Source organism: Pyrgilauda ruficollis, unplaced genomic scaffold (genome assembly GCF_017590135.1).
Source record: "Pyrgilauda ruficollis isolate IOZ18807 unplaced genomic scaffold, ASM1759013v1 scaffold3, whole genome shotgun sequence".
Classification (NCBI taxonomy): Eukaryota; Metazoa; Chordata; class Aves; order Passeriformes; family Passeridae; genus Pyrgilauda; species Pyrgilauda ruficollis.
The window spans coordinates 25,910,518-25,927,644 of NW_024524377.1; the positions used below are offsets into that span (position 1 = coordinate 25,910,518).

At 36.7% G+C, this 17,127-nt stretch overlaps 1 protein-coding gene across 2 annotated transcripts in view; it reads left to right on the forward strand.

The window, feature by feature from the left end:
- Positions 1-8,332: 8,332 nt before the first annotated feature.
- RFTN2 (raftlin family member 2) overlaps positions 8,333-17,127 on the forward strand; it is a 29,671-nt gene continuing 20,876 nt past the window's right edge. The window contains exons 1-3 of one of the 2 annotated variants that reach the window (XM_041472764.1): positions 8,333-8,843; positions 13,746-13,929; positions 15,817-15,928. In XM_041472764.1, the coding sequence (XP_041328698.1) occupies positions 8,705-8,843; positions 13,746-13,929; positions 15,817-15,928 (435 nt within the window). In that variant the 5' untranslated portion in view covers positions 8,333-8,704. Of the gene's footprint in view, positions 8,844-9,599; positions 9,736-13,745; positions 13,930-15,816; positions 15,929-17,127 lie in introns of those variants that run through there. The other variant, XM_041472765.1, reaches the window with a different exon arrangement.

Here is a 17,127-nt window from a genome sequence, read left to right on the forward strand (position 1 = left end):
AAAACGCTGGGGTTTTTAGATTTGTATTTTGCTAAAATACCTGTTACAGGGTGGGTGTGTTCTTCCTAACTTCTGACATTTCCTTGCAGGTTCCCCAGTTAAAATACCACTATTTTTTGTCAAGTAATACCTTGAAATTTTGTAATTTGGTCAGGTAAAAACACATTAAATAATAATTTTATCCCTGCACTTCCTTTTTTAATAAAACCCCTGTTACAGGACAGGAGGGTGATTTCTGAAACACAGACTGCTGTATGTATTCCAGTTACTAACCCAGACTGTAAACCAGCTTACTTCTACTGAAGAGATAACATCACCTTTAATTTCTGGGTTACATAAACTTCAGTGATACATTAGTTACAAAGTTGAAGCCATTTTGCCACATACAGCATTTTTGTACTGTGGATAAAATCTAGTTGTTTAAATCTATGTGAATTTAATTTCCAGTCCAAAATTATTTGTCTAGCTTAATTTTTCTTGCTATCAGTATTCTCTACTTTTATAAGGTGTTTTACTTGTGTGTCATTTTAGTGTTTGAAGTAAAAACTTTTTAAAATAAAATTTGGACCCCTAGTTTAATAATGATTTGTTCTCATTCTAATATTTTTCTTGCATATGCATTTGGTTTTATAGTATGTTTTTAGCTATTGAAAAAGGAATGAATTGACTACTTGAATTAGAAAAAGCAATGAAAATTTCTTTGCTGCTTTGGGGTTTTCTGTTGTCTGTATGAAAATAACGAACTCCCTGGCAGTATCACAAATTGAGATGAAGGACTATTTTTTTCCTTAATTTCAGGAAAATAATTTTGGTTTTTGGTCATGGTGTGCTGTTCGTTTAGTTTTTGTTTCTCCCCTCACCTCCTAAGGTTTCCTTCTATTCATTACAAAATCAGATTCCCCAAAGGTTGAAAACGCAGCCTCTGTATTTACAGGATTGCAAGGTATGGTTTATTGCTTCTGTAGCACTGAAGCCTTTATTTTTTGTATCTAAAATATCCTTGAGTTATTCAGCTTTATCTGTTTTGTAGTAATTTGGGGGTTTTCTTTTTGTGTGGATTTGTCTTGTTGGTACTTTCTTCCTTTTAATCATTCAGAGGTCTTGCCAAACAGACACTGTAGTCAGTGAATAATCCATGTATGATATGTAAATGTCTTTAAAGATTCTTCTGGCGTTCAGTTGTGCTTTATGATGTTGTCCAAGAAGAGAGTTGGATGCTGGTTCTGGTTTTATGCTGTTTGAAATTGTTAGAAAAGGAGATGCCATGTATTAGGTCTTGGTTGCAAGTTTCCTCAAGTGACTTTGCACTTTCTGCTAGGTAGAAAAATGTACACAAATATATTTTTAATAGTTTCTTTTTTAACAATTTATTGCTGTAGCAGGTGTAGTAGATTCTTTTACCAGTATCAAAAGAAGTCGACCCTTGTTTTGGAGACATGTAGAGCCTGTTTTTGAAGGGGAAAGTATTCATTTGTTTTAGGTTCTCATGTTTCTGAGCAAGTCTGTACCACTAAACACATCTGTCCAGTTCTGTTTAATTTTCACATTTTAGATCTCGTCAATACAAATTTATCACAAAAATCTTGGCTCATCAAAGCCAGTTCGTTTCCATGGAAGAATTTTTACTTAGTAAGTGTTTTTAAATGAAATTTTGTCTCTGAAGGTACCAAAGAAAGATTGTTTTGTTGGAGCCTTACTTCTTGTGTCAGGAAACACACGTTTGACCCAGGATTCTGGAGATTTAGTCTTAAGCCTGTATTTTTTAAATCTGCACTTTGTTTACAAATGTGACTTGCCTGTTTTTAATTGTGCTTCAGAGATTCAAGAAGTAAATTTTACAGTGAGTGCTAATTTCAAAGAAGAGTGCTTAGAGGGAAGTCTCTTGAACTAATTGCTTGAAAGTGTACAAATACTGTGCAGTCACATGTCATCAGATTGTGGCTCTATTCCAGGCACCCACAAAATGTAGTTTATTTTCTCTTAATTGGTGCAGATGTTGGATTGTTGATAATGAGTTAATCCCATGGCCTTTGCTTCAGAGATCACTCGCTTTCTTTTTACTTGCATGTGAACTTGATTGTTTGTGAGGATACTCAGTGTCAGGCACTTAACTGTGTGTTCCTGCAGTGTTCCCCTGTGGGGTGTGTTACATCAGTCTGGAGGCACTGTTAGCTAGGATTGTATCTTCAGGTCTTAACAAAGCTTTGTTTTGGTTTGAGAGACTGAGAAGAAACCAAGTAACTCTGAATATTGGTTTTCCTCCAGGAGCTGGCAGTCACTTGAAATACTGAGGCCTTTTCATTTGTAGTGTAGCTCATCTTTGTTCAGAGTGCTTGCCAAGAGTGGTGGCGTGACATCAGACAGCAGTGAGTGAACCAACCTTTCAGGAGCTGAATCTCCCTGTAGGCACTGTTGAGATGTAACTGACTTACCTGTGTGAATCCCTGGAGTTGAATTAAATGTGTACTGGGGAAGAGCTACATTTCCTCAGTGCCTACAGTTGTGCTGTTTTGATGTTCTGGCATTCATGAATTCTTGTTCCTTTACACTGCACAGTCCTATTCTGCTAGTTCAGCTTTCTGGAATGTGGAGATTCCCATGCTGTTAAACAGAAGTAGTTTAGTTTACTATAAATCCTCAGATGAGGATTTGGGGGGTTGGAGAAAGTTCTCTTGACCTTCTGCAGTTTCCCACTGATAATAGTGAGGCTCCACACTCATGCTAGGAGAGAATGTATCCCCATGTGCCCTGTGGGCGTGCAGTAACTGATAGCAAATCACCTTTATGCATTGGCTCTCACATTTCCATATTAGCAAACTAAGTTAATTTTTTAGCTTCCACCCCTTTAGAATTTAGGAGAACTGGTTGGTATCTTCGGCTGAGAACTGGTTGGTTTTCTACTGAGCTAGCTGTTAGAGTTTCTAGCAACTAGAATTTCTAGCAACTGCTGTCTGCTTATGTTACATTTCCATTGCAGAAGGTTAGTTCTAGCATACTCTGTTTTATTAACACTGGATAAAAACTTGGACAGGCAGAAAGTTACTGAAATTGTCTCTCAGGTATTTTTGTCTATCTGTTTGGCTGTTTTTTCTTGTAAAATGTAAATTCTCTGGTTTGTTAGCATTCTTGGTTCCTGCTTCAGATCTTATGCAACAGAAGTCTATTTATTGTTCCTGAAATACTGTTTACATTTTTCATTTTAAATTGCCATTTCTTTATATTCAGATACTCATTTTCCAAAATAGCTAATAAGTCATTGAGTAAACTGCATTCCAGTAGTAACTAGCAGAACACATGGCTCTCTTGAAATGTTTTTCTCTGTTTAACATAGTTATAAAATGTGAAAAGTTGTATTGTATAGCTGCAAAATACTTCTTTTTTTTGTAAAATAGGTTTGTGCCTTTGTAATGTTGAAGTACTATGGTAGGTTCACTTCACCTGCTATAAAAACTTCCTAAGTTTCCTATAGAAATAAAAAATATTCAGCTTTAGTCCTTATTTTAAGGATCCAGAATACAGTGCCATGTGTGCAGTCCTGCACACTAATCCTTATATAGCTGTTATACAGAAAATCCAGATCTAGCCCATGCAGGTTCTTTCTAGAATCCTTGGGTTTAGTCGGTGGCTAATTTACGGCTCTAGTGTTTGATACTGTATTGAGATACAGATGATACACTTGCTACTGCCTTGGTAAGTGAGATGCTGTGAATGCACACAGAGAAAAATGTAATAAATTTGCAGATCTCATTTTAGAGAACTGTTAACAATTTTAGAAATCAAAAGCTCTTTCTATTGAAACTGCATGTAATACAGCAATAATAAACAAGCTTCTGTAGTTTTGGATTTCTAGTAAAGTTCTGAGTTGGTAGCTACAAGTTTAATTCCAGCTGGTCTATATTTACTGTTTGGATTGTAACTTTTGTTTATTGTAGTATCAGAGTTTTAATATAGCTTTAAAACAACATGAGAAAATGAAATTTAACTTTGATCATTAAACTATGTTTTAATGACTGCAAAAGCAAACTATTGTTGTCATCTCTGTTCATTATTTTAGAACATTTAAGTTAAAACTTACAGCAGAAAAGTTGGCTTTTCTGCTCAAGTTATAATGCGCTTAACAAGACTGTTCCTGTCACATTCACAAAACTCTTCCTTCAAAGGAAAATCATTTAGGCTGAAGAAAAAAAGCAAATTTCCAAACCTCAGAGCCTTCAGAATGGAACCCTGATACTTTGTTAGTATCTTTAAATTGAGTCATTCTAGAGAAAAAATAAAGAAATGTGTTTTAGTTAAAGTAATTGCTCTTGGGAATGGAGGTGTGAAAAATATTTGACAACTGAGTAGCAGAATTCTTCTGATGGAAGCTTTTTGCTTTTTCTGTCATTATCCTCACTCAAGCAAAAACTTTGTGTTTGCTTTAAGCCATAAAACAGAGGAAGTAAGCCTGGAAAAAAGTTAAAAGGGGAACTAAAGTTTAAAAATGTTGCAATTTGAGGTTTTTAATATTTAGGGTGTTTTAAATGTGTTATTTTTGAGTCCTCAAACTAGCTGTTCAGCTACCCTCAGGTTCCAAAGAAATCTGATTAATCTTTAGTTTGTAATTTGTTGTCTTGTATCTTATTAATGTCTGTGTCCTCTGCTTACATTTTGTCAGTGATGACTGATCTATAGCCAATAATAATGCTGATTTCTTTATTTTTTTTCTGTATATCCTTTGTAAACATGCAAACATTTCAGCCCAAATAGGAAATGTGCTTGGTCCAAATATTTTGCATTTTGACTTTGTCAGAGGGAGTTATCCCTTCTCTTTTTCACTGAGTCAGTTTTGGTCCTAGTGAAATCTTTATTAATAATAATACTTTAGTTAATTGGTAGAGGTTTAAGATTTTTGCATTTCTGCTGCTCACTACATCACCCTTGAGAATAGGAACGGATCTTTACTGGTGGTACATCTATGAGAAGGTTATTCACTCAAAATTTTTCCCTGATGAGCTCACCTGTAACAAATTCACTGATACAAGCTGCCCAGACTAATGTTTTTTGTCCCAGTGGTGGCCTAACAGGCTGGAAGATGGGAGATGTTCTCCTTTTGGAATCCTCATCCAGCTGTAAGTCATGGGATTGAGCAGGAGTTGTGTCATGGTTGTGATACACCTTAAATTCTATAGCCCTTTCACAAAGTCTGTGATTTATATTTTGAAATGTAAAATTATAATACTGCTGCTTTTACTTAGTTTTGAAGTTAATTTAGCATTAAAGCAATATGATTCCTGTTGCATTTAACTCACTAGCCAGTGTCCTAACCGGAAAGAGACAGGATTGTTGGTATGCTGGTATAGCTGACTGAGCTGCAGATTCAGTAATTTAGGATCTTCCTTGAGTTTCGCTTTAGATATTGTTCATACAGACAAGAAACCTCTTTTGTGTACTTGCATTGTTTTAATAATTTTCCTTACATTTCATTGTTCTAGTCAAGAGGAAGCTCTGATCAGGTATCATCTCCCGTTCTTGATCTCCTAAGGTAATGGGGGAGGAAATGTTTAAACTGCATTATTAAATACCTTCTGCAGATCATATTTGGTTTTGGAGAAGTAAATAATTTTATTCCTGTAAATAGGCTTTGTGTTCAGATGGGTTTGTCACAGATGTTCCAAACCTCAAGAAGGGTTGTCTTAACAATTCTAGCAAGAGAGATTTCATCAAAAAGGGATGCCAGTGCCACTCGTTTGTCACCAAGGCCATAGACAGAGCCTGCCCTGGCTGTCATAGTGATCGCAGCTTAGCACAGAGTCAGGAACAGGGGACATCTATTTCCAAACTGCAGTTTCAAGCATGGAGTGGTGTCCTTTTGTTCAATAAGCCTAGTAAGGTAACAAGAAAAACAAAAATGCCTCCCACATAAAAGCTTTCAAACCTCCCCCAGACAAGAGGGAACAAAGCAGATCACGAGCAAAGGGAGGAACAGCCCTGAGGTGTGGGTAGACAGCAAGGCTTGTTTGTCTCACAGTCTGGTCAAAGCTGCTGTGCAGAACTGCTGCTGCTGCTTCTCATCCTGTGTTGCCAGTGGCCAGCCAGTAATCCAGCATGCGACACACATCCCTATTGGTGCTTTCTTGCTGTCTTGGTATATTTTTCTGTTTAATCAGAACAAAACTTTTGGGGATCTGGAAGCCTTCCATGGAGACAAAGTTCCTTTGGACTCATTGGTCCTTTGTCTGGCTGTCTTTGCCTTCTTTAAAGTCTAAAAATTATATCAAGCTTCAGTAAAGGAGTCACAAGCCCTTTCAGAGGGGATGCTGTAAATACAACATGCTGGTGAATCGCAGGGTAGTTTTAGGGATTTGCTCTCTTCTGATACCCTTTCCCAGAGCCTTTGCATTTTGGGTCAGTGGAAGTAGATTGTTTTGTAGTTTGTATCCACTTGGTAACAGGAAATTACAGCTCTTCAAACAGCTCTTGAATCTTAAGAATCTTGTGATCCTGTGTCTCTCCTGAGTCATTCAAGTGTTTTGGTGCAGTTTTAAACTCCAGCAGGGGATGCTGCTCATTCTTGCTGATTTTCTTTTGTTTTCTTTATTTTGGTCTGTGCAACCTTTGGTTTTATTAGTGACTTGAGTCAAGTCTGCTATGACAACTGTTGACTGACTTCCAACTTGGAAGCTTATAACTATGTATACTTATCTAGGATTGCACAAAATATGGCCCATTGCTTTTATCTGTAACTGTGATTCTTCCTGGTGTTGTAAGAGTTTGTTTATATTGTGGAAAATCCTATCTTGGTGAGGGGGTTGTAATATTGTGTAAGCCTTGTCATGAAGAGTTTGAAATAGATGTTCAAAATGGCCTCATTAAAAATGTAGCTATTTTAAGCCAACTAAAAATGAAAAAGCAGCCTGCTGACAACTGGACTAGTGCTGCAAAAGAGTTGTTGTACTTGCAGCTATCTTACTCATGCCATGGCTTCATACAAGCAGTTACAATGAATCTTAAGGGGTGTGTAGAATGAAGCAGCTGGATCCTCAAGGCTGAGTGGACACTTTACATGTATGGCTGATATGGCAACAGTTCAGGGATAGCCTTTACTGAAAAAAAAGTCATGTTTGGGAGCAATTTCTCTGTGAGAAGACTCTCAAGAAGATGAAGAATTCTGCATGTTTGATATGTTTTCCTAGGTTTTAATCGAGAAGACAACACTTGTTGTAGTTGTAGTCTCTAAACTTATTATTCCTGCTAAGTTACTTAAATAAAAAGTTAGATCACTTTGCTTGCAGTAGAACAGAAACCCACAAATAGTTAATGTCTAACTTGAAGTTATTTTTTATAGAAAATATTAGCATATTTAATAAGGGATATATATTTCAATGCAAAAAGGAGAAAAACCTTTTGAATTTAAATGTGCCATTCATATAATCTACAATGGTGTTACGCATTTTCAGTTTTCTCTAGATGACTCTGAATTTCTTTAGGTGCTTAAAAATAAAGAGGCAAATTTCTAACAGTTCATTCTGTTAGAATGGAACAGCAGGGCCACAGAAAATCACTGTGTTCTTTTTTCTCCCTATGCATTCTTGTGGTCTGCATCAGGTATAATGCAGTTACAAGTGGCTTGCAATAGTTAATGGAAGAGTAATGAGAGCCCTTAAAATTATACTGAATTTTGAGAACCTAAAGAGAAGTTTTTTATATAAACTTTTTACAATGTTAAGTCTGTGGCTGCACCAGCTAAGGTGAGTTTAACAGGGGAGAAAAGGATGCTGTTTGTTCAATACCCAGGAGTAATGGAAAACAAAGTTTTGTAATTTCTTTTTATATGTAGTGTTGACAGAGACTTTCCCATTTGAAATGAGGAATATTTCAGTGTAATTATTTTTGGTGTTTTTCAAAGCCAGTTACATAAGTTAATTTTCCTGCTAAAGATTCTTATTTTTCTGGACAAGAAATTACTACATATTTTTACACTATTACACTGTGTTCATGTTGTGGTTTTTTTTTTTCTCTCTCTGTAACAAAGTCCCTGTAGAAAGGAAATAGGAGCCAACTCTGAAATCTAAAATAAGGACTAAACAGCTTTTCATTTGCCTTTCTACCCTTTGAGATGCCAGAAGCAATTTCCTCTTGAAGCTGACTTCCTTTCTGGAAGTGATTTTCATCTCCAACCATGTTGAGGCTCTTTTCTCATTCTTTCATTCTGACTAACTTGCTTTTTTCCTGTCTGACTTTCTACTGCAGTTGGGAACTTCTGGAGGTAAGTAATGACAGACAAGTTTCTCTCTAACTTTCTTTTTCAGTTCTTCTTCCCCCCTCGCCCCCCCTCACCCAGTCAGTCTAGAAGGACAAACAAAGCACTATTGGTGTCCTCTGCAAGAGAGCACTGATAGGGGCTGGCTGTAAATTGACGTGGCATGGAAAATCTCTGCTAGTTGGGAGCAGCTCTAATGTTGCTGCGAAATCAAGCCTACTCGTAACCAAGTTTGTGGCTTGAAATCATCACGAGCTTACTGCTTCTATATTAAAAATGAATGGAAAGTACCTTTGCTTTTCGGTCTGGGAACTGGACTTTTTCTCTGTTTGGATTTACAGCTAATAGGAAAAAAAAAATCAAGGGGAATTATTTTGTTCCTTTTTTTTTCCTGTAGTAAGAGGACAGATCTTGCTACTCCCCCCCCCACCTTTTCCTGCGACTTAATCATTTGCAGATCTTGCCATGGGGTGCGGACTGAGAAAGCTGGAAGACCCAGATGATAGCAGCCCTGGAAAAATCTTTTCTACACTGAAGAGACCACAAGTTGAAACAAAGACGGATTCTGCATATGAATATGTATTGCTGGATTTTACCTTGGAAGGTATTTATTTTTATGCTGTGTCTTTACTATTTTGAAGTAAGAAGGAACAGGATTTAACTTAGTTTTGTCTTGTTTGACTTACAGTAAATCTTAGGCACTTTTATCGAAGCTAGCCAAAATGTAAGACTTTTATTTTGAAACACAAATCATGACGAAGGTTCTTACTTGTATAAAATTACAATGGAAACTGCTGAAGTATTTTTAACAACCAAACCCTCCAAATTATACAACTGTCCTCGTTAAGGAAGCTGGCTAGAAACTGTTAAGAGATTTTTCCCTAGTTTCCTGTGAGTCAGATACTGCCATCCGTACTCACTTTGAATAATGGTTGTCTGAATTCAGTGTGACGGTTCAGAAAATACACTGTGCCTGAGCCTTAATTGAATAACAATTTTTTAAATGCACTCAACTTCCGAAAACAGGCTGTCATTGTCCTTGTTACTTTGTGCAGAAGTAAGTCTGTTTCTTAGTTGTGTATCAGGACTAACTTCCCCTCTTACACCCACTGCAGTCTCTTAGTAGAAGTTTCTGTTACAAGAGTCTGAGTTTTGTCTTACTTTTTTTCCCAAATGCTTTACTGGTAGTTGTTGAATAGTCTTTTGAAATTGTGTCTGAAATGAAACAAAATCTGTATGCATAGCTAGAGGCAGACAGTGCTCTGTGGGATACTTCCTTCCCGAGGGTGTCCCATCTCTAACAGAGCAACTCCCTGTTCCACAAAGTTGAAAACATAAACAAGCCCAGATGGCTGCCCTCAGAGCACAGACAGCTCAGTTCTACAGTCACTTCATAGTAACTTGCATTTTCTAACAACCCAATCTACTGGAAATGCTTAATAACGAGGATTTGAAGTAAATGCTGTTACTAGAAGGGTTGGATAAAGGGAAACAGTGTAAGTGCAGATCTTACTGCAATTACAAGAACTTTTTCATAAACCTTGGCTTTTGATTATTTTTAAGTGTTGTAATATTTTTATTTAAAATACAAAAGTCTTTTCATTAAAAAGCTGTGGGATACTAACAGAAGATATATTCTGCTAGGCTATATAGTACTAGAAATCTAACTTTGTTGTGTTTATTTACACAAAAAGTTTCTCACTGGTTTTTTCCTTTTGAAGAAACAAAACTGTCGAATAAGTCATGGTAAGATATTGGAAATAAAGCTAGGCTGCCTAATACATACATGGATTATCTACTGATATAGGAAGGATAAATTTTTTGGAAACTGAAGAACATTCAGTGTCGTTAAATAGCTTCTGTTCCAGATAGTTTTGCTGTGTTTTCATGTTACAGTTTCTAATAGTGTTTTAGAAATTGTTTTAAAGGTGGTTGTGACCTTTGAAGTAATAGCCCATCAACCAAGTGCAATTCAAGGTGTATCTCTGTTTTAATAACCTAGGAGTATGGCAGTAAAGATTGATTTTCTGTTGTTTTGTCTGATAATCCGAATTGCTTTGCTTCAGTGGAATTATGAATGTTAAATAACTGAGATCAGTTTCAGAGTTGCCTCACTCTTTTTTAGGTTTCTTACTGGAAGTAAGGGGATTTGTAAACAAAGGTGTCTTTCTGTTGAATGGTTCTATACATGTGTATATAACCTTAAATTTTTTTTAAGTCGCTATTTTTAGAGCTAAGATGAATACAGAAAAAGAACATGGTGCATATATCTACTGTCTTGGAGGCATTTTTCAGTTCTGAATGTTTCTGAAATGGGTGGATTGGCTCAAGTACTGTGGAGAATATACTGAGGTTTTTTTCCTTTTTCCTTCAGTCAGCTTGCTCATGTACTTGTTGCTATTTGAATGTCCTTTGGCTTAACTAAACTAAGTGAGAGCCCTTTATCACTTCAGACCAAAGTTTTTGCTCTGCTGTCAAGTTGTGTATTTATGGCACTCAGTCTGCTTTGCCTACTTCCAGAACGAAGTCTTCCTCGGCATAGGAGATTTCTGTGTGCCCGAATGATTCCTTGCCACTGGATCTTGCACCAAGTAAAACAGAAAATCTGTACTTAATAACATTTTAAGATCTTACAGCAAACCATGTCCTGTATCAAGATAAAAGTATAGCAAGCACAAGTGTGTAATTTCAATTCAATATGCCTTATTCTATACTTTATCAGATACATGCAATGTGCAGTCAAAATGAGCCTGCTGGGGAAACTTTCAGCAGTCCCTGATCTTTTCTCCCAGGCCATGATGCAGATTAGGTCAACCATGCTGTAGTCTGAATTTGCTGGCTGGAGTCCCTGTGCATCTTAACTAGTTATTAGCTGTGCACTGAACCTTGGCTTCTCCTTTCCTGGTCCCCAAAATGCTCCCATCCCTACTGTAAAAATTAGCTTTGAGTTCCATGGAGGACGATGGCCATCAGGGGAATCCCAAACAAAAAAAAATCACAGCCAATCTTTTATTTTGGTGGACTGGAATAGTACAAAGAAGAGGGAGCAGTGGACTCTGAAGTGTAATTTTAAATGCTAGTCAGTGATTGTAAATTGCAAGGTCTCAGCCATGAAGCATATCCCAATCACACAAACAGCTGCTATTTTTTTAAGTCAGTTTAACCAGAAGGTAGGGATAGTTTATAAATTTCTACTAAGCAGAATACTTTTGCATTATCCACTATCCTTCTCTTAGGGGAAAGAAGAAATACTGATGCAGCCTACTAAGATGACATGCTGTCAAGTTCTTGTCACTCTGAATGCCAGTGTGAATATGTATGAAATAGCTGTTCTGTCATCATCTTCAGTATCTTGCATCTGAGGCTTACTATGCAGCTGGAAAGTTAGCTGGACTTGTTATCGCTACAGTATTTTGGCTACCTGTTGAGAGCATGTCAGGAAGGAAACTTTTTTTATGAAAAAGGGTTTAAGACATTTATAAAATCGAGGAAATGATGATCATATTGCATCATTCCTGCTTTTTTGGTCTGTGGGCTATGGAGCAGTTATTTCTCAATACATGTGGCTCCTGGATTTACAATGAGTGGAGTCATGGGATGGGGGTATTGCTAATGACAAAACAAACATCATCTGTTTACAAAAGGGATGCTGTGATACACTGTCTGCTTAAAGAAAAAGTGCAACAGCCCTGTCCTTGTGACTGAGAATGACTGACAGTTTAGTTTAATAGCTTGAATTTGCTGGTTATCAGCAATAAACCATCAGTATGTATGTTGGTGATAATTTTTGGTGGTGTGTGTTTCCCATGGTGTAAATTATTCTGGTTCTTCTTGATGGCTTTTCTGTTAAGGCTCTTGCAGTGACAAGCAAAGTAGGCCACCATTCATTTTCCCATTAGTAGAAAGTAGTGTTAAAAAGCATTTGAGTGTTGTAAAATACTGGTTTTTGATATTTTGTGGTGTTTTTGTGCTCTTTTTTTAAAGCCCTCAGTAACTGTATGTATGTCAATAGTATCCACACTTTATACTGGGAGGGCAGTGCAGTGGCTTTACAGAACACTACGTGTGAATCAGCAGGGTTCTAATTCAGTGTATTAGAATAAAATATTTGTGCAAACTAAGGAGTCATATCTCTGATTTTTGATAGTTTAAAACAGTAGGACAGACAAACTTACTGACTTCTTGTCTTAGGTCCTTAAATTCCTTGCTAATTGCCACCCTGCACTATAATGCAGATAGACAAGGGAAGGTAGGGACAAGAAATTAACTCAGCAAAGTGATGAGAGATTTATGCAATTGCATTTACTTTATTTTTTATTTTATACATTTTTTTAATTACAGAATCAAAGAAGAGTTAGTGTATTTAATTATTTTCAGTTGTATGCTTTGAAAGGGAATGTTTAGGGCAGCACACTAGTTATTTGTATCTTGGGAAAAGTGTTGCAAGGTCACTTAGTTTTGACTGAGGCATCGTTTAATGCACATGGGCGCTGGTCTTAATGCATAGAAGGTCCTGCAGAGAGGGATCCATCAGGATCCAGTCAAGTAGGGTGCTTGGAGCAGAGGTCAGCAATAGAGCAGCAGATTTCCAGGCAGGCTGTTTTGTTATCAGAGTTCCTAAGTGCAAAGGATGAAAGCTTTGGCAAATCTGTGCTGGCATAATGACTCTTCTGCTGCTATTTGTGTGTGAGTATTGATTTCCTGCTTTCTGAGAGCATCTAGAGTTCCAGCATGTACTTGAGAGAAACAGGAATTACTGACCCATCAGACTGACTGTAGCAGGGTATGTATCTGTTACCAGTGTGGAATCTTCCTTTTCTCTTTGCAAAAGCTGTGGATCATTTAAAAAAGATTCTCCAAGAAGTTTTCCCTTTATCTCTGTAGTTTTCCCTAACAATAATGTATTATCCAGGTGCTGCCTATTGATGCAAAATGCCTGCACATGCTGAGAGGGACCCTCCTTAGAAATGAGTGACTCGCTTAGGTGATGTGTAAGTCTGTTGAGAAAAGGAACTGGGACTGTCAAAATGTCAACTGATACGCCTTAGATCACTTCTAAGGGAAAAAAATATTAGTGGAAACAAATCAATTGTCATAGGCTTAAATCTGTTATGTGGAAATTTACCTGAAAACTAGAGTTGAGAGATACTGCATTAGTATGTTTAGGGCTTTGTCTAGGCAAAACAGTTGCTTTGTTAAGTTCAGCTCTATTATGTGTTTAGATGTTAGCACAGCTTTTAAATCAGCTTGGCAGACCTTGATCAAACAGAAAATGTTGCCAAGTATGTTAAAAATAGATCGTATTAAGTTGTAAAAATAGGTGCTTGAAGTAGTTGAATAGTGTTGAATCATCCGTGAATCTGCTTTTTCTTGTGTAAATAGAATTGTAGGTTTTAATAAATGCCTGGGGACAGATTTTGTGGGGTTTACATAAAAGGAAATCACCCAAAATGTTTATAGACTACACAGTATCGTGTGCTTCTCTTCTGCTTTCAATGCTTTTCAGCTTCTTCAAATCCAGAAGTTATCAAGATCAGTTCTGTGTTGGATATAGCATCTCGGGTGGAAGAATATTACAGCAAAGGCTATGTGGTAGGAGCTGTGCATCCCATTATGCTGCCAGTGGGACGGAGGAGGAGTTTCCCTGCCAGTCACATGTATCGAGTGGTACTCTCACGATTAAAACTAAGGTAACAGTGAAATCACTTGAATACACTGATCCTTTACTGAAGCCATTTGTAAGTGGGCTGCTCAGCATTCATAATTTATTAATTTGAAATGAGCGCCTCAGATTAGCCAGTTAGTAATATCTTTAATTAATACTAAGCACATAGTAACCTCATGTTTCTTTTGCATTAGTAAATATCCTAACAAAATCCAAAGTGTAATAACATCTGTCTTGGAACTTGAAGCAAATAAAAGATTAACCAAAATACTAGGAGAGTAATAAGCTGCTTTAAACTGTCTCATGCTTGCTTTTTCTTGGGTTTCAAAACTTTTGTCTTTCCCAGGGAAAAATGACATCGTTTGTGAATTAATTTGTCAGGGATAGTTTGGGTTTTTTCCTTATTAAGAAGGAAATCGTCATTCTGGAGCAGAGGTCATACAAAAGCTTAGTTTTGACACTGAGGGAGAGCAAGAGCTGGGTTATGTTCCAGATCCATGGTCTTGTTTATTACTCCTGTCTTTACTGCATTAAAATCACCATGTGATCCTAAAGAAAACATACAAAGCAATGTTACCATTCATTAGTTCCTTTGAATGCAAGGAAAATAAGCTCTTGTTCTTATTTTTAATAACCAGGAAGTGGATTTCTTACAGCATTAAAAGCTGTGAAGCTTCCCCTTCTCTCCTGAGTCATTATGTGATGCACAAAGATTCTTGTCTTTATTTGAGGACTGGGAGGGTGTGAATTGGAAGCTGCCTTGCTGCCACTCCAGTAAAACATTCATTTGAGCGAAATTCTCAAACCCCTCGATTAAACAAGCATTGTCAGGATTATTTGTTGTTCATGCAACTTATCCTTTATAAATTCATCTGCAAGCAAGGTGAATGCTGTTCCTGTGGGCACAAGGTTGAGTAAGAAAGCAAAATGCTTGCCCGGGAGCTGAAGCTTCCAAGAGCTGACACTGCCAGCACGCAGCAACCACACTTTGCCTTATCCCTGTAGATGTGGCATCCTTTGGAAGTTGTTGTTTGAACCTTTAGGCCCTTGAATGGGTGAAGGATGAGACTCTCTAGCCTTCCTGTGAAACTGGAGTAGTTTCCAGTTTCCTTCCCAGGTGCCATATGTACCAAGGCTGGTTTTGCTGTGGGCAAATACACTTTCTCCAACTACTGTTGGAAAGTTAACTTTTATATTTGAATGTGTCAAATTGATGTTCTTTTCAAATGGTTATACAAAGAAAGCATCAAATAAAATCCTGTTATATTTTTGGCATACGCTAAATATTGTCTGACTAATAACACAACTGGCTTTAGATGAAACACGAGTACTATTCCGTAACTTTAAATGCAAGTTAGTGTTTGTCATTTTCAATGTGAGAGATTTAAACATTATTTAACCCTCAGAAAGTGTTTTTGTATTGTATTCCTAGTATTTGCCTATACTGTTTCATTTAACAGCTGCAGCTCTGCTTTAGTTACAAAAACTAAGCAGCAGAATGTTAAAAGTGTAAAAGGACCATTTCTATTCATGGTATGTTTTCTGCAAAACTGAACCTGCTTTGTGCTTACTCAATTTATGGTTTAAATTTGTGTGGTTTGCATTTTTTTATTACAAATGCAGAGCTGTTTGTCAGTAAAGCTTCATTTCCAAAATATCACTCTGCATGGTCTTCAGATGAAATTCCTGTTAAATATTAATATTCTTATCCTGGCATTGAAACACACAGTACCTGTCACTTTGTGTAAGAAACAGAACAAAACACCAAAACCCACTGAGTTCTAAATAGTATGAAGAAGCATTGTCAGGATTTCATTCATAACTATTCCAAAAGAAAAGAATTCTATATGCAAGCATTTGCTCAAGTTGGCAGCAAACTCCTGACAAAGACTGCTTTCTTTCTGTGTTCTAGCCAGAAGCACACAGCACCCAGAGGACAAAGGCACCCCAGGCTGGTGATTGAGGAATGCCCTTTAACATATGAAACACTGACAAATGAAGTAGTGAAAGAACTGCTAGAAAAGGTAAGGGAGATTTTTTCCAGCTTTTCTTCAGATTTTTGTTTCTATCATACATGTAAGTTACATTTAGTGGTTGTGGTTTTAGTTTTGTGTTTATTTTATAGAAGCTACAAAACTTTTCTCAAAGTGAGAAAAGAGTTACATTTGTAATGTAGGACTAAGTATGCCTATAAACCTTTGGAGGCCTTCACTGAAAGGGAAGTCAGGCTCAAGCTTGGTCTCTCTTTATAAAATACTTACATGATATGTGAACTTTTTTCTCTGAGTTAAGTACCTAAGAAGAGATGTTTTTTTTGTTCTTTAACAAAAAATACAACATGTATAGGAACTGTAGTAAATATTTACTAGGCACAGCTTTTGAAAACATTGTATAGCTACAGAAAACTTCTACTGGAATGCAAGTTACAGTTCTAGTTCTTTTTGTGTTTAACTTCCTCTGCAAAATTGAAGATTTGCTGAAACAGGAAGCTGTTGTTATTATAAGAGTTAGTGATATCTTTCACATTAGTTGCCAAGGAGGGTAGTAGAAGGAAAAGCATATTGGAGATCCTTAAAGATCTTTGAAATTTCAAGAATTGTTTATATTTTATAAATGGCTTGTTTTGACTTTGTCAGGTGTTTCAAATTTAAAATGTGATTACATTATACATTTATACCATATATATACCTATTCCAGGTTGGTGGTGTAGCATAGCAGACAAAGATTAGAAGGAAAAACACACTTGAAATGAGCAGTGATGGATTCTTGGAAGCATATCTGTTACAGAAGTAGTATGTGAGAATAATATGATTTTAAAATGCTCTGTTTTAAAAACACAGAGCCATTATAATCAAGACAAATCTTCGTACTTTTAAGAAATGAAACAATAAGATTTTGTGGTGTTTCAGCAAAAAGATTATTGTATTGTCTGTTTTTCTCTGTGGCTTGTTAAATTTAAATCTGTTTTGGCTGTCCTTGAAGTAGCAGCTCTGTATATATAACCCAAGTGATTGGCATATTGTATCATTGCTGTACATAAATAATGGCAGTAGATAGACTGAAGTGTCACTATCATGGTACTAAAAAGGGATTGCAGTACCATCAGTTGTTTGGTTTTTACTCACTCTGGGGATTAATAGTTTGTGTGAGTAAACTGAATATAGATCCTTCCCCCTCTGCCCTCACTTAATCCAGTAGTTCCCATGTGATGTCTTCTTTGTGA